This window comes from Lemur catta, chromosome 17 (assembly GCF_020740605.2).
Source record: "Lemur catta isolate mLemCat1 chromosome 17, mLemCat1.pri, whole genome shotgun sequence".
Classification (NCBI taxonomy): Eukaryota; Metazoa; Chordata; class Mammalia; order Primates; family Lemuridae; genus Lemur; species Lemur catta.
The window spans coordinates 44,660,539-44,683,401 of NC_059144.1; the positions used below are offsets into that span (position 1 = coordinate 44,660,539).

Below are 22,863 nucleotides of genomic sequence, written 5' to 3' on the forward strand. Positions count from 1 at the left end.
AATCTATTTTCCATTTCTACAATTCTTATTTTGTTGTTTTCAAGCATATTATATAAATGGAATGGTATAGTATATAGTAATAGGTTGGGATTGGCTTTCTTCACTCAGCATGATTCCCTTGAGCCTTATCCAAGTTGTCATGTGTTTCAATAGTCCATTCCTTTTTATTGCTAAATAGTAATCCACAGTGTGCATTAGCACAGTTTGCCTGCGTGCATCCATTGAAGAACACCTGGGTTGTTTCAGGTTTTTGATTTTTACAAATAAAGCTTCCACGAACATTCACGCACGTGTTGTTGAATGAACGTAAGTTGTTGCTCAGCCCCTGCTGCCACTCCCATCTCTGCAATAAATTTCCAAGATTGCACTTTCTGGGTCATATGGTAGTTGCAAGTTTAGTTTTATACGAAACTGCCCAATTGTGTTGCAGAATGACTATACCATTTTACATTCCCACAAACAATGGAGGAATGATCCAGATTCTCTGCGTTCTCACCAGCATTTGGTGTTGTCAGTATTTCTATTTTAGTCATTTTGATAGTAATCTCATTGTGGTTTTAATTTGTATTCCCTAATGGCTTGATATTGAACATACTTCTGTATATATTCTTCTATGAAATGTCTCTTCATATATTTTACCAATTTCTGTGTGTGTGTGTGCATCTATTCTAGATACTAGTCCTTTGCCAGATACGTGGTAGCAAATATATTCTCCCAGAGCATAACTTGTCTTTTCATCCTCTTAACAGGATCCTTTGCAGAATAAAAGTTTTAATTTTGATAAAACTTTAATTTTGATAAAAGGTCTAGTTTATGAACTTTTACTTTTATAGATTATGCTTGTGGTGTCAAGTCTAAGAACTCTTTGCCTAACCTTAGATCCTGAGCCTTGGTCTACACAAATACAAACATATTCTCACACATATATAGATTATAATTTTACGGTAAAAATTGAATAATTTGTTACATATTATACATATTATATATTATATTTAAGTAGACCATAAATCTAGATTTCTCCAGGACACACTTGGTGAATCTGTGGTTCTTGCATAAATTTTAGTGGCAATTCCTTTCATATTCAAAATATTCTGGTTTATGAGATCAATTATATGGTCACACTAATTATATTAGTCCCCTTTCCCTCATGTTTTGACTATAATTTTTAGTCAATAATTAATGGCTGTACTTTATTAATTTAACAGCTCTGGAGTACTCTTCAATAGTGATACCCTATGATCTGTTTAAGCATACACAAATTGATGGACAAAAAGGTTTGGAATTTTTTGCTAATACAGATTCTAATATAGTAAAGAACTCATGTGTCTTTCTTTATGTGCTCATGCTAAGGTTTTTGGATGAAAGAGCCTTGGAAGTAAGATTATCAGGTTAATATCCTACATCTTGGAGTTTTTTGTGTCTACTGCCAGATTGTGTCTAGAAAGGTTATACAAAGTCACACACCCACTGACAGCTTATGAAATTGTCCCTCTTGCCAGATTCTACTCTTTCTGTAAATTTCAGGTGTAAACTTTTCAGTTTAAGTACTTTATTTTTAAGGAAGACACAATGAACAAATGGATTATTTCAGCTATTTCACATGTGCAAATAAAGATCTCTTCACGGAGACAGTCCAAATTTATAACGCAGACAGGCGCTAGGCCAATGTATTTTAAGTGACCAAGGACACGTAGATATTTTTGGAAAGAATGAAGCCATCTATATGGGGGTTGGGATATAACTGTCTACGCTTGTTCTTTCTTAGGAAATCTTTTATAAGACGTTTGCTTAAACTGCTATGTTCAAAGGTCCTGAGGGGGAAACTCGTGACAAAATATCTTTTACTCACAACTTTTGATTAGAACTGAGCATGTCTCTCCTTGCCTGTCTGTGCCTACTTACTGGCATTGTATTTTTGAGCCATTAGTGCTTTTTGAGGAAACATAGTATGAAAAAGTTCAAAGTTTTGGAATATGTTACACAAAATCTTTTGGAAATTTTAATAGAAATACTTATTAGAACATTATAAGTACTTTGAAACTTTTTTAATTTCAACATATTAAGGAAGTACAAATGTTTTTGTTACATGGATACCTTTTCTCATGCTTAAGTTGGGGGTTTTAGTGTGCCCGTCACCTGAATAGTGTTCATTGTACTGGATAGGTAGGATTTTATCCCTCTCCTTATCTCCCCTCCCCCATCTTGAGTTCCAATGACCTTTACATCTCTCTGTGCCTGTGTGTACCCATCAATTAGTTTCCAATTATTAGCGAGTACATGTGGTGTTTGTTTTTCCATTCCTGAGATATTTCACTTAGGATGGAATTTTAAACATAACAATTATGTAGTAATAATAATTATTACTATTAGTTACTGTTTAATACTTCCGAAACATGGTGGATTCAGAAATGGATGGCTTTCATATTATTTTTATTTTCAAAGACAACCTACAAAAGTTAAAGGGGCTTGTGCCTTTTCATTTTCAGCAGGATAATGGCTTTATTTTTTTTTTTTTTTTAAGAATGAAGTAATTTGAAGCTTCTGCAGAGCTTTGTAATTTGCATATACAATGTGAATTGCTCACTTAATTCATTCAGTCCCACAAGGGACAAAATAATTAGGATACAGCCTACAAAGGCAAGGCAGAAAATTGCCTTTTAGGTAGAAGCCTCATTTTCACTTGGTAAACATAAATAAATCATCATCTGTAAATTACTATCAGCAAAAGAAGGAGAAAAATTGGAAATCAAATCCTTGTTTTCCTAAATGGCTTTTGACTTTGCACACACCAGAAAAATACTTAATATTCCCACACAATGCAAACTCGGTGCATTAATTCTGACAGGAATATACTAGTTCCTTAAGGGAATGTGCTTTTTAAAAATCCAATTGTAGTAATCTTCCCTTGAAACACCAAAAGAAATTTCAACAGTTTCTCTGTCTAGTTATGAAATAATTCATTTGGAAAATTGAATTGTGTAATTTGCAATTGTTTTCCAAGTTGTTAATAAAAAACTGTATCGATAGCAAATTAAACTTTTAAAGTATGACCACTTTGTTAATCGCTGGCTGTTAAACATGTATTTTAGTGAATACTATCATTTATGATAAATAAGACATCTGGAATATGGCTTTAGACAGACAAATTAATTTGGCAGTTCATTTTGGGGAATTTCTAATTAGATGGCATACTTATAGATTTATCAGAAATTTAGGAGAGTGTGGAGTATTTTTTTTTGATGGAATCATAATACTTTGTGTATTTGATACTCAAAAAACTAGAAACCAGGAACTGCATAAGTAATTATGTAGCTCTGAAATTGCTCCCTGCCTTTTTGTTGTTCCCCATTCTAACCTAAGCAAAAGTCTTGATCACTTTTTGCCATGATGCCCTGCTGGGCTCTCCAGACCTCATCTCCTGCCCTCAGGTCCTGCTCCGGACCTCCCTGTGGCAGGGGTCCATGTGGGTGGGCCAAGCCTGCTGCACAGGGCTCACCTGCAGGAGGCGCCATTCCCAGAGATTTCACTTGAATGGCACTTCTTGCAGTGGCATGATGCAACAACTCGTTCATTGCCTACTTTTACTATGTATGTCCTGAACACTATTGACAGTTTGGTTGTGGGGGCTGACCTGTGCATTGTAGGATGTTTGGCAGCAACCCTGGCCTCCACACACTAGACGCCAGTAGCACCATCTGAGTTTTGATAACCAAAAATATCTTCAGACATTGTCAAATGTCTCAGGAGGTGGAACAGAGGGAGGGGGGCAAAATCTTCCCCGATGGAGAACCACTGGCTGATAGAATCATCTTTCTCATGCATAGCTATGACCGTTCCATGTGCCTGCTTAAGCCTTTTAATTTATGCTCTTCAGATCTTGTGACTCACACCATTAGGAATGATGGCCTCTCTGATCTTTTCCTCTGTATTCATTTGGTAGCATTTGGTGGTTTAGTCAAGAGTAGTCCAATTTTGAGTTACTATTTCTGCTATTTTCCATCTGTATAAACAAGTTAACCTGTTCTTATATGTCCAATGGGAACACAATAGTGCCTGCTAGTTAGAAAGGTTGTGAAAAAATTAAATGACATGATTGATATGAAGTGCTTGGAACCCAGTGCCTGGCACATAATTGAGAACCAGGTGAATGATAGCCACTGCTGCTGTTGTTAGCATGATGTCATAACGTCTGTTGTGGAAGGTTCTACAGACGGCCCACAGGTAAGGCAGACAGCCCTTTTGTAGGTCTGGGAGACTGTGGGAACCTTGTAGATCAGATTGTCGGATCTTCCCCTTTGCATGGTCCTGCTGTACTTGGGTGGACTTGTTCTGAATAATCATTCTCTGGAATTTGCCTGTCTGGAGTCAAATCTAGTACCTCTGCCACTGATTGGGAATGGTCCAACCCTGGGCATTTTAATGACATCCCTGTGCCTCGGTCTCCTTGCTTTTACAATGGAAATGATGACTGTGTCCATTTCAGGAGGTAGAGCTTTAATTTAATTTAATTTAATTTAATTTTTTTGAGATAGGGTCTTGCTCTGTCACCTGGGCTAGAGTGCAATAGTGTGATCATAGCTCACTGCAACCTCACACTCCTGGGCTCAAGCAATTCTCCTGCCTTAGCCTCCCAAGTAGCTGGGGCTACAGGTGCACACCACCATACTCAGCTAATTTTTCTAGCTTTTGTACAGATGGAGTCTTGTTCTTGCTCAGGCTGGTCTCCAATTACTGGCCTTAAGTGATCCTCCCGCTTTGGCCTTCTGAAGTGCTAGCATTATAGGTATGAACTAATGCCACAGGCCAGAGCTTTAATTTAACAAGCACTATTGAGGATCTGCCCTGTGTGAGGCACAGCTGTTGGCACTGAAGGTATGGTTGGTAAACAGAGCAGATGATGCCCTGACCCTACTCTAACCAGGAAGAGACAGACAGAAAGGAAATATATAAATAAGATGTGTGTTGTGTGACTGATAAATGCCAAGGAGAAAATTAAAGCAGAAAAAGAGGATAGGAAATATGGAACGAGAAGGCTGCAGTTTTAAATAGAGTAATGAGGATTGGTGTTGTTGGGAAGGTAACATGTGAGTAGATGAAGGTAGGGTGGGAGTGAGCCAGTGTCATATCTAGAGGAAGTGTCTCCAGGCAAAAGAAGAGCAGATGCAAAGCCCCTAAGCAGGGAGTGTGCTTGTTTGGTGGGACAGAAGAAGACGACGTAAATGAAATGGAGTTACATTGGGCTTTAATGATGGGGTAAAGTTGGGCCTTTAAGATCATAAAGCCATTTGTGCATTGACATTATTGTTTTAGTAGGATCGTATCTCTTCAATACAACGACCTACAGCGTCACAACAGGGCTGTGTTTGCGGAGAGCTGCATAGGAGCATCCTAAAAGTTCCAAAGAACTGTCTGAGAGACAAACGGGACTTGGATGTGCAGCTTTATTTCTTCCAGCCATGAAAAAAAGAGCCATTTTTCTTAGTGGAACTCGGGGTATGCAGGAGGAAAACACACGGTTGGAATATATCTTGAGAAGAGAGGACCAAAGTTTGTTCAAACTGATTTCCAGGCAGTGCCGTCCAACATAATCACATAGTGGAGCCAAAAAGCACACCACCAACAAGGTAGCCTTCTGTCACCTCCTGCATTGCTCCAGGAAAGGCGGGCCAGAGTGCCTCCACCATCTGCCACCAGTCTGTGTTGAAGGAAGGATGCCTGGGGAGGATTTGAAGGCCTGGCTAATGATGGAATGCAAGGGCCAAAGGCTTGGGACCAAAGCATCACCTATGTGCCTTCTCAGTAGGTCTAGAACTGTGATGAAATAAACCCTCATATCCACCGTGCTCAGTTTTCTCCATGTTCTAAGCAAGTACAATTCGAACTTGCAATTGTGAGAACAGCTAGCTGGAGTCCCTGCTGAAATGCCCACAAACAGACTGATGGTGATGTGAGTGGCTGGCTCCTGAGTGAGCTACCTGAGTGAGTTCACCGCTCACCTATTGACAAATCCGAGTTAAAAACAGGATGAGAATGGGCAAGTGTATGAGGACTATATGGTGGGCACTTATGTCAGCTAAATATACAGAGTAAATTCTGGAGAGTTGAACTTGCTCACCTGATTAGATGGAGTAATTACACGTTTTTTGAAATTAAAAAAATGAGTAATAGTGATTCTAGTAATAATTTGGATCTGTGTTTTCAGATTACTTTAATAAAAAGCAGTGTAGGGTAGGGACAGGAAAAGCATCCTTTGTCAATGTTTGCCTTGAATGTGGCAGTCATAGCTATGTGGGCTTAAGTGGACAAACCTGGGAGATTCGAAAGAACAACATTTTCCTACAGAGCCTGCAGTGGATACGAAGACTATTTGCTGAAATGTGGTTGGGAGACAGGATAGTCATATGATGCCAAAACGTCACCCAGCTCTAATTACAAATTGAAAACTTGGTATTTTACCATAAAGAGAAATGGCAGCTACCTCCAAGGGCTCAAACTGAGCTTCAGTCATAGAGATGTTCTGACCTTATTTGCCTTCTGATGTGATGCAGTGTGAAGTCCACAACATCACGCACAAAGCATTCTTAACAAAAATGTTCATCTGAATCTCATCAAACTTTTAAGTGTAACTTCCCTTTTAGAAGAAGTACATGGGATAGAAAAATTAAGGATACCATGGGAAAACAGACCTATCTAGAACATGGAACATTCTACAAGAAAACTAATGTGATCTTTTCAAAAGGCAAGCATCACTTACAAAATGTGGGGGACTCTTCTAAATTAAGAGAGAGAGAGAGGGAGAGAGAGAGAGAGAGAGAGAAAGATACAAGGAGAAAAGCAATGCATGAATCCTCATTGGATCCTGGATTGGAGAGATGTTGGATAATAATGGACACAGCTCCAAAAAAACATTTTGGAGACTTTTAGAGAGCTCTGGATATGGGATAGAAACTAGATGATACAAAGAATTCTTACCTGTTTTCTTAGTTGTGAAAATAGCATTGAAGTGATGTGAGAGAACCTGTACTTTGTAAGAAATATTTGCTGAAGTTGTAGAGATGATATCTACTAATACCTGTAATTTGCTTTCAAATCATTTAACCAAAACTGTGTGTATGCATGCACACACAAACACTGTTGCATTTATATGCAAAGAGAGAGAAATTAAATAAAATAAAGGTAGAGAATGTTAATAATTGTTTATTCTAGGTGGAGGACACATTAGTGTTTATTGTGTTATTCTTTCAGCTTTTCTGTGTTTGAAAATCTTCAAAATAAAATTTTGGAAAAGAAAATCAGGAACACAAAATTCCTAGAGAAAAGAGCAGAGCTCAGAAAATAAGAAAAATTTTTTCTGAAATGAAGCATTAAAGGAATTAGAAAGACTAAAAGAGGACTGAACTAATTCCCAAAATGTCAGTCATAGTAATTAATTTGAATTGATTTAACACCTATCAAAAGACAATGTCTTAGATTGGATAAAAATATAATAATATAACTATGTGTTTCTTAAAATCAGATCACTTATATGTTTCTATAAGAGATACACATAAAATGAAAGCAAACAAAACTGTAAAATAAATTTTAAATAAAATAATCATTCACACAATGGGCTACTATACAGAAACCCTAACTTCTTATATTTTCAACAGCATGGATAAATCTCACAGACATGATATTGTATAAAAGAATCTAGACACAGAAAAATACATATGATCTGATTCCATTTATATAGTTTTTTTTTTTTAAAGAGTTAACCAATGGAGCTAGAAGTCCGAGTTGTGGTTTTATTTGTGGGCATTACTGACCAGGAAGAGGTGGAATTGACTGAAAGTGTTCTTATATGTCAATCTCGGTAGCGACTACACAGGTGTGTCCACAAATAGAGACTCACTGGACTGTAGTCTTGAGATTTCTGTCCTTTACCCTCATGTCTGTGGTCCACAGGACCTGACATTCAGATTCCTTTGCTGGGTGTCTCAAGCAGAATTTCACTCGAGTAGCAGCCTGGGCTTTAACCGTGGTACCATATATACTCACATGAAAGCAAGTGTCTTTGGGAAGCTGAATTTTCTTCAACCTTTAGATGTTCAAGTAGGAAAGATGAGTTTAGTTCAGACTTCCTTCTTCTGAATTGACAGATACTTTATTTTTATTTAGAAATTAAGATTTGTGTTCCCATTTTTTCCACTTCGAAGCGATGCACTTTTAAACATGCAGTTTACAATTTGCAGAAATATCCTTTAACATATTTGTCTCCAAAACAATTCGCATCTTTAGTTTTATTCATTTGTTTATTTGCTAAGCCAGTCATTTAGTCATTCATTCATTATTGTTTGTTTTTAAAGGAGCACATGCTATGGAGAGTAGTATTAAGGAAAAAATACCCATTTAGAAGCCGGAAGTCCTAGGTTTGAGTGTGGCTCCACGCCTCCTTACTGTGTCTGAAATCATAATTAATTTTCTTCTTTGATTTTTCACTTTATTGAGCCTTGTAATAAAGGCTTAATAATAGTACCAAGGATGTTATGTTATCCAGGGAATTTAGTATCATGTTGTAATCATTCACTGTTCTGTGTTTGGTTGAAGTGACTGGGCTTGCTTCTTGAGAAGTGGGTTTATAGCTATTGGAAAGAGGATTAGGGTGGAATTCATTTCTTCATTTCATTAGACTAGTTTTGCTTCTATAATATGTTATGGGACACCATGTTAGACTCCCTTTGAAAAATTAAAAAAAAACCAAATGATTCAACTGCTAAAATAACATCTATAACCAATGTTCTTGTAGAGTTCCCTGATTATTGTGTATTTGGCTAGGAAATCTGGTTTTCTTCATACAGAAAGCAATATTGTTACACAGTGGGATTTGAAAGAAAACTCTCTGAAAATTCTTGGCCAAAGGAAATCAAACAGAGGGTGTATTAGCCAACATCTGCCATGGCAATAATTGCAAAATCTTAACAGCTTACAGCAACACATCTTCATCTTTTGCCCTTGTTACATGAGAGGTCTGGATTGGCTGGGGTGCACTGAGTGCAGCTGGATTAGTTTGACTCAGCTGAGATTCACCTTTCGGTTCAGAGATCCAGGAAGGAGAGGAGAGAATGTTGTTCTCATGGTGGAACTGAAATTCAAGGAGGCAGAGACTGACCTAATTACACATGTATTTAAAGCACGTTCTTCTTGAACATGGCATATCAGCTTACACTCTGTTGGCCAAAGCAAGTTGCCAAGTCCAAAGTAATAGGAAAGAGTTGTAAGGACTGGGAGAAAATGAATGATTGTGAATAAATAACTCAATCTATGGCAGAAAAATGAAGGTTGCTGTGAGCTGCAGCATTTGCCTTTGGTTTCATTTATAAAACTCCAAATCCTAGAGAGAGAATGATTTTGCCAAGCTTTATCTTTACCTAATCTTTTCCAACCTCCACACTGAGAAGTACACTCTATACATAAGAAAAATCCTACTGAGAGTTCATTATCTTTTGCCTTGAGTTTTCAAGGAGCCACTATCTTCTGTGAATTCTTAGTTATTCCATGATAATTTCTGCAAGAAATGACCTCAGGATGTCCAAAATCAAATTAAATATGATGCTAAACTGGGATTTTGAAATTAAATACCCAATTTTTGGAGAAAATCAAGTATTTCAACGGTCCTAATATTGACATTTTCAGTAAGCCATATAGACATTTCTGGTCTCCTTTGATAGCTACAGATTTTAGCTCCGTTTTAAGAGAAAGATCTCTGAAACCAGTAAGCTGAACTATATCCTGGGAAAAGAAAAGAAAGCTGAGAAATTGAAAGAATTGATTACATTGATAGAATAATGGGCTTTGATTTTCTAACTTGGTCTGATGTTGTTTTAGCAGGGAGATCGTGTAAGAGTGTAACTAAAAATATTTAAATTCTATTTATGTACCAGTTTAATCACAAAATTTGACTTCTGTTTCTTTTCTGCTGTCAGAACTTTCTGTTAGTAATGAAAATTTATAACTGGTTTTCATTTTAGACTTCGTTTTGCAACAGTTATTTTAAATCATAATTCTCAGACATATTTCAGGTTTCGGTCATGGGGCTTGAAATGGTTTATTGTCCTTCTCACTTGGGAAATTCAGCTGTGGAAGGGGAGAGGAAGCACAAGGAAAACAAATGGCCCTGGTCAGATGGGTGGCCTCTGAGATATCAAGTGGAAACCAAATCTTTATGAAGTTTCCATTGAAATCTATTGTCATGCCTCTGCCAAGCAAATGAGACTTGTTCTGGGTGACTATATGACTTTATCGGTAATCCCCTGGACTGTTGACTTAGTGGGAAATTAAATGAAAAGAAAGTCAATTCCATAAACAATAGTATTCGATTAATGGTGTTTTCCTAATTTTTAGTTATTTATCATTTGTTCATTATTTTTGTCATAATCAGTATCCCATTTACTTTTATTTACTTAATATTTTGCTTTAAATCAGCTTGGCTTTTTTGTTTGAATAAATTCACCATAAGAGAAAACTTTATTATTACCATTAGTAGAAAACCAGTATCACTTGCCATGAACAGAACTTAAAAAAGAGATACAACGGAAAGAAAACAATGTTTTTATATTCTGTGTGCTTTTTACTGCCTGCCAGTAGTCTTTGTGCGTGTGTGGTGGTGTAGGTGTGTGTGGTGTGTTTGTGTGTGTGTAGTAAAAAAACATATAACATGAGATCTACTCTCTTAATAAACTTTTAAGTGTATAGTCCAGTATTGTTAGTTATATGTACATTGTTGCACAGCAGATCCCTAGAACTTTCGTATCTTATGTGACTGGGATTATATATCCATTGAACAGCAACTCTTCATTTCCCCCTTGCCCCAGTCCCTGGAACCCACCATTCCACTTTTTCCTTCTGTGAGTTCGGCTGCCTTAGATCACCTCCTATAAGTGAAATCACACAGGATTTGTCCTTCTATGACTAGCTTGTTTCACTTAGCATAATATCTTCAAGGTTCATCTTTGTTGTAGCATACAACAGGATTGCCTTCTTTTTTAGGGCTGAATAATATTCCATTGTTGTGTATCCCACAATTTTCTTTATTCATTTATCTACTGATGGGGAGTTACATTGTTTCCCCCTTTTTGGCTATTGTGAATAATGATGCAACGAACATGGAAGTGCATATATCTCTTCACAATCCTATTTTCAATAGTTTTGATAAAGACCCAGGATAAATGAATCATATGGTAGTTCTATTTTTAATTGTTTGAGGAACCTCCATACTGTTTTCCATAGTGGCTGCACCTTTTTACATTCCCACCAAGAGTGCATAAAGGTTCCAACTTCCCCACATCCTAGCCAATACTTATCTTTTGAGTGTTTTTTATTTGTTTTTTTTTTTTATAATAGCCATCCTAACAACTATAAGTTGATGTTTCATTGTGGCTTGGATTCACCTTTTCATGGTAATCAGTGACGTTGAGAATCTTTCCATATAGCTGTTGGTCATTGTATGTCCTCTGGGGAAAAATGTCTATTCAAGTCCTTTGCCCATTTTTATATTAGCTTATTTATTTTTATTAACTTTTTTGCTATTGAGTTATGTGAGTTGGTTATATAATTTAGATATTAACCCCTTATCAGGTATATGGTTTGCAGATATTTTTTCCCATGCTGTAGGTTGCCTTTTCACTCTGTTGATTGTCTCCTTTATTGTGCAGAAGCTTTTTAGTTTGATGTAATTCTATTTGTCTATTTTTTGCTTTGTTGCCTATGCTTTTAATGTCATATCCGAGAAAGCATTGTCAAGGCCAATGTCATAAAGATTTTTTGCTCTGTTTTCTTCTAGAAGTTTTATAATTTTAGGTCTTATGTTCAAGCTGTTAATCTATTTTGAGTTGATTTTTGTTTATGGCATAATTAAGGGTACAAGTTGATTATTTTTCATGTGGATATCCAGTTTTTCCAACACCATTTGTTGATAGTCTTGGCACCTTTGTTGAAGATCATTTGATTGTATTAACGTCAGTTTATTTCTAGGTTTCCTGTTCTGTTCCATGGGTCTATATGTTAATACGATATTATTAATATTTGGTTTGTCTATATGCCAGTACCATATTATTTGGGTTACTGTAGCTTTGTAGTATATTTTGAAGTAATGAAGTATGAGGCCTCCGGCTTTGTTCATCTATGTCAAGACTGTTTTGTCTGTTACGGTTCTTTGTGGTTCCTTATGAATTTTAGCACTGTTTTTTCTATTTCTGCAAAAAAAAAAAAAGCAGATAGGGATTGCATTGAATCTGTGGATCTCTTTCTTCTAGGTCATCCAATTTGTTGGCTTTTTTGGTGTATACTTATTCAAAGTAGTCTCATAATCTTTTATATTTCTGTGGTATCAGTTATAGCATCTCTTCATTTCTTATTTTATTTGAATTTTCACTTTTTTTCCTTAGTCTAGCTAATTTTTTTGAAAGATCAATTCTTGTTGATCTTTCAAAAAGATCAATTCTTGTTTTTATTGATTTTTTTCCTATTGCTTTTGTGTTCTCCATTTCACTTAGTTCTGATCTGGAATCTTTACTGTTTACTTTCTTCTGCTTACTTTGGGCTTAGTTTATTTTTATTCTAATTCATGGGGTATAAATGTAAGTTGTCTAACTGAGATCTCTCTTCTTTTTTAATGTAGGAATTTACCATTATAATCTTGCCTTTTAGTACTGCCATTGATGCATCCCATAAGCTTTGGTATGCTGTTTTTGTTTTTACTTATCTCAACATAAATTCACTATTGATTTCTTCTTTGGCCTATTGGTTGTGCAAGAGTGTGTTGCTTAATTTCCACATACAGTGAAGTTTTCAGTTTCCCTTCTGTTATTGATTTCCAGTTTTGTTCAATTGTGATTGGAGAAAATACTTGGTATGATTTCAATCTTCTTAAACTTGTTAAGACTCATTTTATGATATAATACGCGATCTATCCTGGAGAATGTTTCGTGTATGCTTTAGAAGAATGTATTCTGCTGTTGGCTGGAATGTTCTGCAAAAGTCTGTTAGGTCCAGTTGGTCTTCAGTGTTGTTTAGTTACTCTGTTTTCTCATTCATACTGCTGAGCTGGGGAGAAGGATAATGACAAGCGAGGGTGTACTAGTTCAGCTCATTGCTTTTGTTCTCAGGGGCCCCAAACTGGCCCACTTTCTTGTAAGTGCTGACATTCAGGCAAGACAGAAACCAGTCCCTCCAGCATCCCCTGTAAAAGTCTGAGTGTTGAGTGCATGTTTCAGACTTTTCTTTCCCCCCAGGGAGAAGCCAGGAGCTGAGTTTTCTCCTAATTGCACTGCACTGAGCTGGCCAGCAAGAGCCACAGATTTCCCTTCCAGCTTCAATGCAGCTGGTTTCTGCACTCGCCTGGGGTGCATGAGCCTCTTAACTAGTTTTCTTAGGTTCTCATGAAGGAAATTAGACTGCGTGTTGTTGGTGAGCTGGTGTCTCCATCAGGGGAAAAAAGGTATCTGCCATCTTGCTCCTATCCCCCCTTGCCAGCAGTCTTAAAATACCTTCTGCATCTTTTTGAGAAGCAGTTTTATAAGTGCTAGAGAATTACTCTTTGATATAAACAAAATTTGATAGATTGGAAGAGGCAATAACTTTTTCACCCTGTGAAATATCATGTCTATGAACCACCTCAAATAATCTCAGTTGGAGACTACAGTATATATGTACACATTCCCTGTGTACATGTTTCTAAACTTATGTTCCATATCTAATGAGACTAATCATACCTGAGTTGTAATGAGCAGTAAATCAGGTAATGTATGTACATGAAAGGATGATATTAACCAGATTTAAGGTGGCATCGTATTAGCAAAGACTGTCAGAAAAAAAAAAAGCATGGTTTCAGAATAGAAGAGATTGGATGGAAAATAAAGATTGGTATAAAATAACCATATTTCTCACTAGGTTATTAGGGCTAGTCATTCTGCTTAGGAGCAGGGAAAAGGAGGGGGATTCTATGCAAGAAGGCAGTGATTTTCCCTCAGTGAATCTTCTGGGAAGATGTGACCTATCTGTAGTTACAGGCTGCAGAAACTGAGGCAGACTAACTTGCACAGAGAAGGAATTTGCTCAGAGGCTGTGGAGGAGCGCCTGGTATCAGGCTTGGGAAGGGCTTTTACTCCTTTGAGGATTCAACTGGTGGCAGCCAAGTGTCTCTTTAGGGCAGCCCTGCTGGAGTGGATCAGCTTACTTTTCCTCCCTTCCAAACTCCCGGGAAGGAGTCTGATTCTCTGGGGGAGAACTTGAGCGACAGCAGCACCAGCGGTGCACATAATGGAGAAAGGAACTGTCACAGCAGGAAATCGGGATGCTGTGGCTTAAAGACAAGGACATGGATGGGGGAAGCCAGGATATTAATAGAAATACAGGAGTGCAGATGTTGTAGAAGAACCAGAACAAGGGGATTGTGCTCCTGGGATTGGAATGCTACCTCTGAACTCATTATCTGGAATTACTTTTCATACATCTTAACAAAACGACGGCTGTATTCATACATATGGGTTGATGTGTTAATCTAAGAGGGCTGCACTCACTGGTTTAGAGCATGACTAGCTAAATCCATATAGCACATTTTACTTCAATTGAAGTCAAATTAAAATTTTGGAATGGAAATATAAAATGTTAAGTTTATATTTAAAACAGAAATAGTTTTATTGAATCACTATAGAGTGTGTGTTTGTTCCCACTTCTGTAAAATAACTATACGCTTATATATGCATGAGTGCACACTTACATATTCTTTTATGTATATATAGTGAGAAGGACTGAGGGTGTGGGCAAACTTTATATTGTTTGTCTCTTTGCATTATTATATTTTCTACTATATGCAAGCATTGCATTTTCAGTTAAAAACAAAAGACAGAAAAGAAAGTAACTGTATGAGTTTTGACTGGATTGACCAAAAAACTGAAAAAACTCTTAGAGATATTAATCTCCTTAGGTCTAGCAGTTTTGCAAGTTGTGTGAGGAAGGTGGCTTGGTAGATGTAGCGGAGCTACATGGGTGGTTTACTCTCAAATGCAGATATCAAGGGCAGAAGTCAAATGCTAAAACCTATAAGCAAACGTAGTCCTTGCCAAACAAGGTAGTTGCCACCTCAGGGCCTTTGCACTTACCATTACCTGTGCCTGGAATTCCTGTGCCCAGATATCCATGTGGTTTACTCCTTTAGATCTTATGAGCCTCTGCTCAAAAGCTCTCTTCAAAAAGAGCTTCTTTGGTTCCTTATGCAAAATAGCAAAGTTCCTCTGAGCTCAGTTACCTGGGATTACACCCCACCCCACCTGTCTTAAAACAACAGCTTAATTTATACCTACACCAAATCATTCTGTACAGCTTTATTTTTCCTCACTTCCTTATTCCTACCTGGTAGTAAATTTCATTCTTTATTTTCTCTCCTTTCTGAAATATGAGCTCCAGGAGGGCAGGAAATTTGTCCTTCATTCAGCTTCTGATCTCCAGTGAATAGAATAGTACTTAATACAGAGTAAATACTAAAATAAATGAATGAATGAATGAGTAAATAAATGGTAAAAAATTAAAATTTGATGAATGAATGGATGCAAGAAAGATTTTTGGAGAGGGAATGCGGTTCTACTACAATGGTGTTTCAGTGGTTCCCTCCCTGAATACTGGTACACCTTGAAGAAATCATTTTACCTGTGAATTTATACAAAAAGACATACAATGTAGATCCAGCTGCTTTACTAGAGAACCAAAATAATGTGAAAAAACCTAATTCATGTAGAGTTCAGGGTGTGTCTATTATTTTGTGTTGTAAAAGAAGAATAAAATCTCTATCTCCAGAGGCTCAGAAAAAAACTTTTCCTAAACAGTTTTGAGACTGGAAGGTAGTAACTTCTGGTTGATCTGAGATACAAGGTAAAAGCAAGAAATTCAAACCGAAGGTCAACTGAAAGAGTTGCACACAGTCCTGACTGCGCATCCTCTCTGAGGCAGTGAGGGTCCCAGATAGTTACTTTGATGATCAGTCACACTTACGTAGCCCCCATCTCGAATAACATTGATATTAGATGAGAGTTTGAGACCTTATCAAAACTCATGTTTGCTCTCTCAAAAGTGATTCTTCCGGTGCAAATTATTTCTTTGTAAAAAGAATAGTATGTCCTCCCTTGGTTTTCTCATTTGCAAAATGAAATGATAGTAGAATAAAAACATCTTATCAGAGTTTTATGTGGCATAAAGATCTCTACAAAGGTTTTATTTGTCATAACTACTACTTTAGCATGTATTAATATATTGAGGAAGGTTCCATTATGAATTAGTATAGTTTGCCATTCTGTAAGACGTGTGTGTGCATGCATGTGTGTGTTGTGTGCATGTGTGTGTGCACGCACATGCTCATCAAGGAGTAGTTCTGATGTAGAGACAGAGACTGTTGCTTTAAAACCCAGCGGTCCTTTGACACATGCAGTCGTGGCCCTGAGTGCTCTGTGAATAGTCATTTGCCTCCCCTGAGCAAGGGTGTCGCGTTGCTTATTTCCTAAACCAATTTCCAAAGTGGGTAATTGTGTTCTGACTCACACAATTCCCCCTACATTTCCTGACTCTTTCAGGTGACTCTCTTTTCTTCTTTGCCCTTAATGGATATGTAATAAAATGGCCCATTTCAAAGTCATTGCTGTGTTTCAGGCGGGGGTGGACTACTCATGTCGTGTCTCCGTAGAGGGTCGGAGTAAAGCTGGCACATGTGTACCTGCTGCCACCCCGGCTTCTACCCCGTTGAAAAGAAAGAGGTCTTCAAGCGGGAGGTGATTTTCAGGGGCTGAAAAGCCTATGACGGAAAGTTTTTAGCGCCAGTCATTAGTGTTTCAGATGGGTCACGAGAACAGGCTTTGGGGTTAATTTGCTTCATTCGAATTTTGGTTCTGCCATTTTTTGGCTGTGAACTTGGTTGTGGGACTTTAATCTTTGTAAGCCTCAGTTTTCCCATCTGAGAAATTCTGATAACAATATCTGTCTCATAGGGGTTTTATGAAGATCCATATATAAACTCTAAGCACAAGGTGTGGCATTTGGTGGGCGCTGAGTATGTTTGGCCTCAGTATGGTTGTGCTTTATTGATTTCGTCCATCCGTAAGTCACTGCGAGGTGACCCAAGTCTAGCTGGGAGCTGGAGCGAGAAACAGATTAAGTTCAACAACAGATAATAAAGTAGCACTTCAGGCAGCACATATGGGAACATAGAGAAAGGAACAATTAATGTATAATAAAGTCGTGGCAAGTTTTCCAGAGGAAGTGGGCCAGGAAGGTGAAATTTCCCTGGAGAAAAGAGGCAGGAAAGAGAGAGGGACATTTGTCTTGAAGAAGCCCCATGCAGGTAAATTCATGGGTGAGTCTGGTGTCTTGTTCGTTTAGTTCACGTATCTTTGTTGAGTTCCTGCTATGTGACAGGCTCTGTGTTTGACTCAGGGAACATGACAGTGGTCAAAAAAGTAAAAAAATAAAAAACAACTATCCCTGCCCTATGGACCTTTTATTCTTGAGGCAAGCCCAGGCACTAAACTCATATCCCATAGGGAAGACGTAGGATGTCGTTGGATGGTTCAGCCTTGAGACTGATTAGATGTTGGGGTGGGAGGGGTCCAGTGGGGCCTCTGTGGGTAACTGAAGTTTAAGCTAAGACTTGTGGGAGTGAGAGTGAAGTAAGGAGAGAGTAGGGAAGCCTTCGTACCAGGAGAATATGCTGCCTTCTGGGAACTGAATAAAGCCCAGTGTGGCTGGGACGTAGAACACCAAGGGGAGGTGGCAGAGAGGACATTGATGACATAACGGGAAGACCACAGCGGGTCTTGCCAGTCATTCTAAGGATTTGGACTTTTGTCCCAAGTGCAATGGGAAGTCATGGAAGGTTCTTATTTTATGAATAGAAATGTTGGAATCAGACTTATGTTTTGTAAAAATCATCTGCCTTGTGCACAGTGAATTTATGGGGATTAAAATGGAAATGGAGATATCAATATGTAGTTGTGGAAAGATGACCGAGTCTTGTACTGGGTGGTGTGCAAAAATAAATAAACGAACAAGACCAACAGCTGCATCTGGTGAACTCTGAGGGACTTGGTATGGTCGGAGAGTAAGATACGTAGTGCTGAGTCACCGACAAGATTGATCTGGGCAGATTTGGAGGAGCACTGGTGTGACATTTCATGCCAAGAAATTTGCATTCATATTATGAAAAGGGCCGATAGAGGTTAAGAAGCAGGGAAATGAAATAATCAGATTAGTGTGTGTATGGAGGATATTTATTTCTCTTCCCACCTACTTCCTGAGCCAGGCATTTATTCAATTTAGAGTAATAGATGGGAGAAATGGTGCAGCATCATAGCGGGCAAAGATTGATGGTGGGCAGATTGTTTTGTATAACAGCACAAAAGAGATATATTAAGGGGAGGTTAAACTTGTCACTGTGAAAGGCTTATTAATCTTATGAATACTTACCCTGAAGCCACCTAAGCCTTCTCCCAGGAGAGACCCAAATATCTCACCCCTCTGATGCAGCAGAGGATCAGGATGTAACTGAATTAAGGATGACTGTTGTGGAAACACAATGAGCCAGGACCCTTTGTGGGAGGGAGGAGTTTACAAAAGTGTTAAACCAAGACGTCAAGGGATTCTGGGAGAGAGGAAGGAGAGAGAAAGTCATCAGGGTTGCAGATTTCCCTTCTGATAGGAAGCAGGTGGCACTGTGCAGTGTGCTCAGACTCGAACACAGAGGCCCCATAGCCACCGAGAAGCTAAGAGTAAGTCCGAGAGAGCGGGAAAGTACTTGGGAAACCACATTCATTGTGGACTTTCTGTGTTGGAATATGTGACTTGAGCCTCGAGTCGGGCGCAGTTTTGAGACTCCTGGCGCCATCTCTGACTGAGTGTGATAGTCTGGTTTTGAATTGGGCCACCCTCCCCTTCTCTTCCTCGGGGTCAATGTGTTCAAGTTACTTACCCTGGGAGTGCTCTGAAGGGCTGAGGTATTTGGAGGCTTTTGCAGCGCACTGAGCAAGGAAGCTGTCCACAGTGATGGAAATAGACATGAGAACTGTTGATCAGGTGGAGTCTTTTGGAGGATGAAAAGAAAAAGGAAGAAAAAGGAAAAACTGGAATAAGTTTTCTACCTCTATGAGGTTTTAAGCCTTTGCCACTTAATATGCTTCAGAAAATTTGGTAAGGAAAGATAATCTGTTAACCATTCTTGCTATGTATTAAGGATAACACTAAATTCACTTAAATGTTTCTTAGCTTTCAGATACATAGACACTTTTCTGTCGAGGAGTTGTGCTCATCTGGGATGTGCCTCACCTTTGGTGTTGTATTTTGGACACAGTCATGTGGGGAGTGTGGTCAAACTTGCACTTGTTCATTTTTCAGGTTACAGAACTCAACAACGTGAAGAACGTAGCTCGATTGCCAAAGAGCACCAAGAAACACGCCATAGGGATTTATTTCAATGACGATACCTCCAAGACCTTTGCTTGTGAATCAGGTTTGTCTGAGGCAGGGGGTGGGGGCAGGGGTTGCTTTTAGCTTTGGAGTGGGTGCTGGGCCTACGGTTTAACCTTTTGGGCCTTTCCACAGATCTTGAGGCCGATGAGTGGTGCAAAGTACTCCAGATGGAGTGCGTAGGGACGCGGATCAATGACATCAGCCTCGGAGAGCCGGACTTACTGGCTACTGGGGTTGAGAGAGAACAGAGTGGTATGTAGAGAAAATTCTCTCCTTCTCTCTCTTGAAAAACAGTTTTTGTCCCCATATAATAAAACAAAAGAAATCTTCATTTTGTAAAATTATTGAGTTATAAAAATGTATAAAGAAGTAAAAATAACCTTTTATCTAACCCACAACCTGTGTTAACATTTCACTGTACTTTTTTCTTATTTTTAAATTTTTTTTTCAATTCATAGTATGAATTTATTTACATTAATAATATCAGTTAGAAATTTCAGGGAAACTACTGTGTGCCAATTTGGCGGAAGATGCTTTAACCCTTTCAGATTATTTAATACTCACAGCAGCATTATGGCATAGGTATTCTTACTTCCCCATTTTATAGATGAGGAAACTAAGGCATAGAAGAGGTAAAGACCTTGCTCTCACTCCAATTGCTAGCTAGTGTTTGATTCCAGACGATATCCTTGAGCCTGTATTGACAATGTAAAAATTTTAAAGTGTAATGGGGTATTTTTGTGTGTTTCACTTAAAATGTTATTGAAAGCTTTCTAGTGCTTTTAATAGAATTTAATGTTTCATGAAGTTTAAACCCACCTACAAATCTGTAGATTTTCTTTTTTTAACTGAAACACTTGAACCAACCCTGAGCTCAACACTCAACCTGGGAATAAATCATTTAAAATAATAATGACCAAAATATTCATGAACACTTCATCAAAAGTCAAGACTGGAAGTGAGGAATCATTTTCATGGTCTCCAAATACCTGAGCCTAGTAACAGGGTAGATTGGACCCTAGAATTCTTCTTTAGCCGGCTGCCTTGATCTATGAGGACAAGGCACATTGAAGGGGCTGCAGGTCACCTGGCTTGATTACGAACGTGGCAGAGATGGAAATGTACTGACCCTTTCCATAAACACACACTCTGTTCTTAGTAAAAAGTGCTCTCCCTCCCAACTGGAGCTATGTCTTCATGGCACATTTATAGTCTGTGACTATTACTGGATGCACCATATCTACCATAATCCATCTCCATAGAAGTGTTATTGACCAAGACCTAGAATTGCTGGCTAATTCAGAAGAGCCTCCTTGTAGAGTGGGAGATCGAGCTACAGAGAGGTTAAGTCATTTGCTAGGGTTGTGCAACCAATCCCAGGCTCCTCCTTCTCTGGTTCACTAAGTCGGGATGCCCCTGGGCAGAGAGGACACCTGGGAGCCATCGTAAAGAAGAAAACATGACAGGTTTTGATCATTTTTAATTTTTTTTTTTAAACTAGAGTGCTCAGATCAGCACTTACTTTTAAAAAATTTATATTTGAGAAGTAGTATCCTGGCAGAGCTACAAACTGAATTTAAGAATTGACTGTGCCCAGGAATTGCCTTTCCCATGCCAGTTTTCTGTGCCTCAGTTTCCTCTTCCATCAAATGGAAATGAGAACTCTGGTATATAACTACTAGAGATTATTACGAAACTCACCTATCTCAATGTTACATTATTAATTTGTATGACTTCAAGTAACTGTAATTGAAATGATCACTTCCATCACTATTGCTATTGATATTCTTGAGTGAGGTAGAACTTCTAAATAAATGAATTGGTAATGATCTCTCTTACTTTTTACTTAATGAAGACAGTTTTCCTACTTGCTTCAGAACTCTGAAGGGAGAAATTTACTCCATTACAATATGTTTTAAAAATAATAGTTACTAGAAAGCAACAAATATTTGGTGATTGGGAGTTTGAAATGCTTTAGAAAATTTGAGTAGTAGATGCATGAATACATTTCATGAACACAATCTTGGCATTACTGTTTATAAAAATCAACTATCAAAATTTGCTATCAAAATTCTAATAATTACCTTACTATAAAACAAGTAGAATACCGCTAATAAAAAATTGTTAGTAATGCACTATTTTGTCAGATGTAGGCAGTCTACCATAATGATGGTTATGTGGAAATGTGTTTGCTATAGTGTATATTTTTGTTCATATTTCACTTAAAGATTTTGAATCTATAACTTCCTAATGAATTTTCCAGAAATGTAACAGAAATACAGTGACTGTATGTGTGGGGATGGGAATTTGATTGCAGTAATCAGCTAACCAGTTTATTCAGAGTAATCTTGGTTACATTTTAACAATCATCCAAATAAGGAAATGAATATTTTTTTCAGTATTTGACTAAAGACAGTTTTTTGTTAACATTAGTTCCAATATATCCATTGGCATATTCCCAAATTCAGCAATTAAGTGCATTCAGTTAAGTGCATAGTATTAGTGTGGAATTTTATTTAAATAATTTGAGATACAATTTTATCCATTTAGTTATAGAAATTATAAGTTGGTCAATATAATTTCAATATCATTAAACCATGAGACAATTACTTTGCACCTGCATCTTTATGAACACAAAAGTGTGGATGTACTTAATGTGTGCTTGGCAGGAAAAAAAAATTCCTTCTAATGATTTCATTGCTTTAGTCTTTTATTGGCATACAAATTTTTTATTATGCAAATTTAGAAATTCTAAAAATGATCTTTGCTCATGTAAATAGTGTTTAGTGTATGTTGACAGCCAAGCCGTATCATTACTATGTTATTTAATAGGGCCTGCATTTTAAAAATCATTTTCAAGGATGGTTAATTTATGAGAAAAGCTTTATCTTTCTGAATGTTCGACCAAAATCTAGAATGTGAGCTTGAATTATTTTAAAATGCCTCTATGTTCCTACGATGTCTTTGATGTTTTATTCCTGGGGATTTTAGACTAACCTTTTGTTTTTCTCCCAGAGAGATTCAATGTGTATTTGATGCCATCTCCTAACTTAGATGTACATGGCGAATGTGCCTTGCAGATTACATATGAGTGTATCTGTCTTTGGGACATCCAGAATCCCAGAGTCAAACTCATCTCTTGGCCGCTAAGCGCCCTGCGGCGGTATGGACGTGATACCACGTGGTTCACTTTTGAGGCAGGGAGGTGAGTTTAATGCCTTTTAATGACTGGTTTTTTTTTTTAGTTTTTTGTTTATTTTTTCCAGGCTCCTATCATTTGAGGCCTAGGTTTACATGTGAGATCCAACCTGAAGTACACTTCAGGAAATTCATAGAATCGGGATTATATAATGTGAAAGGTATTGTAAAATACGCACGCAT

General features: G+C 37.8%; 1 protein-coding gene across 2 annotated transcripts in view; it reads left to right on the top strand.

Moving 5' to 3' along the window:
* Window positions 1–22,863, top strand: part of DOK5 (docking protein 5) — a 138,232-nt gene that overhangs the window by 69,742 nt on the left and 45,627 nt on the right. Inside the window, exons 3-5 of one of the 2 annotated variants that reach the window (XM_045528397.1) lie at window positions 19,408–19,522; window positions 19,615–19,734; window positions 22,498–22,687. In XM_045528397.1, coding sequence (XP_045384353.1) covers window positions 19,408–19,522; window positions 19,615–19,734; window positions 22,498–22,687 — 425 coding nt within the window. The remainder of the gene's footprint in view (window positions 1–19,407; window positions 19,523–19,614; window positions 19,735–22,497; window positions 22,688–22,863) is intronic. The other variant, XM_045528398.1, reaches the window with a different exon arrangement.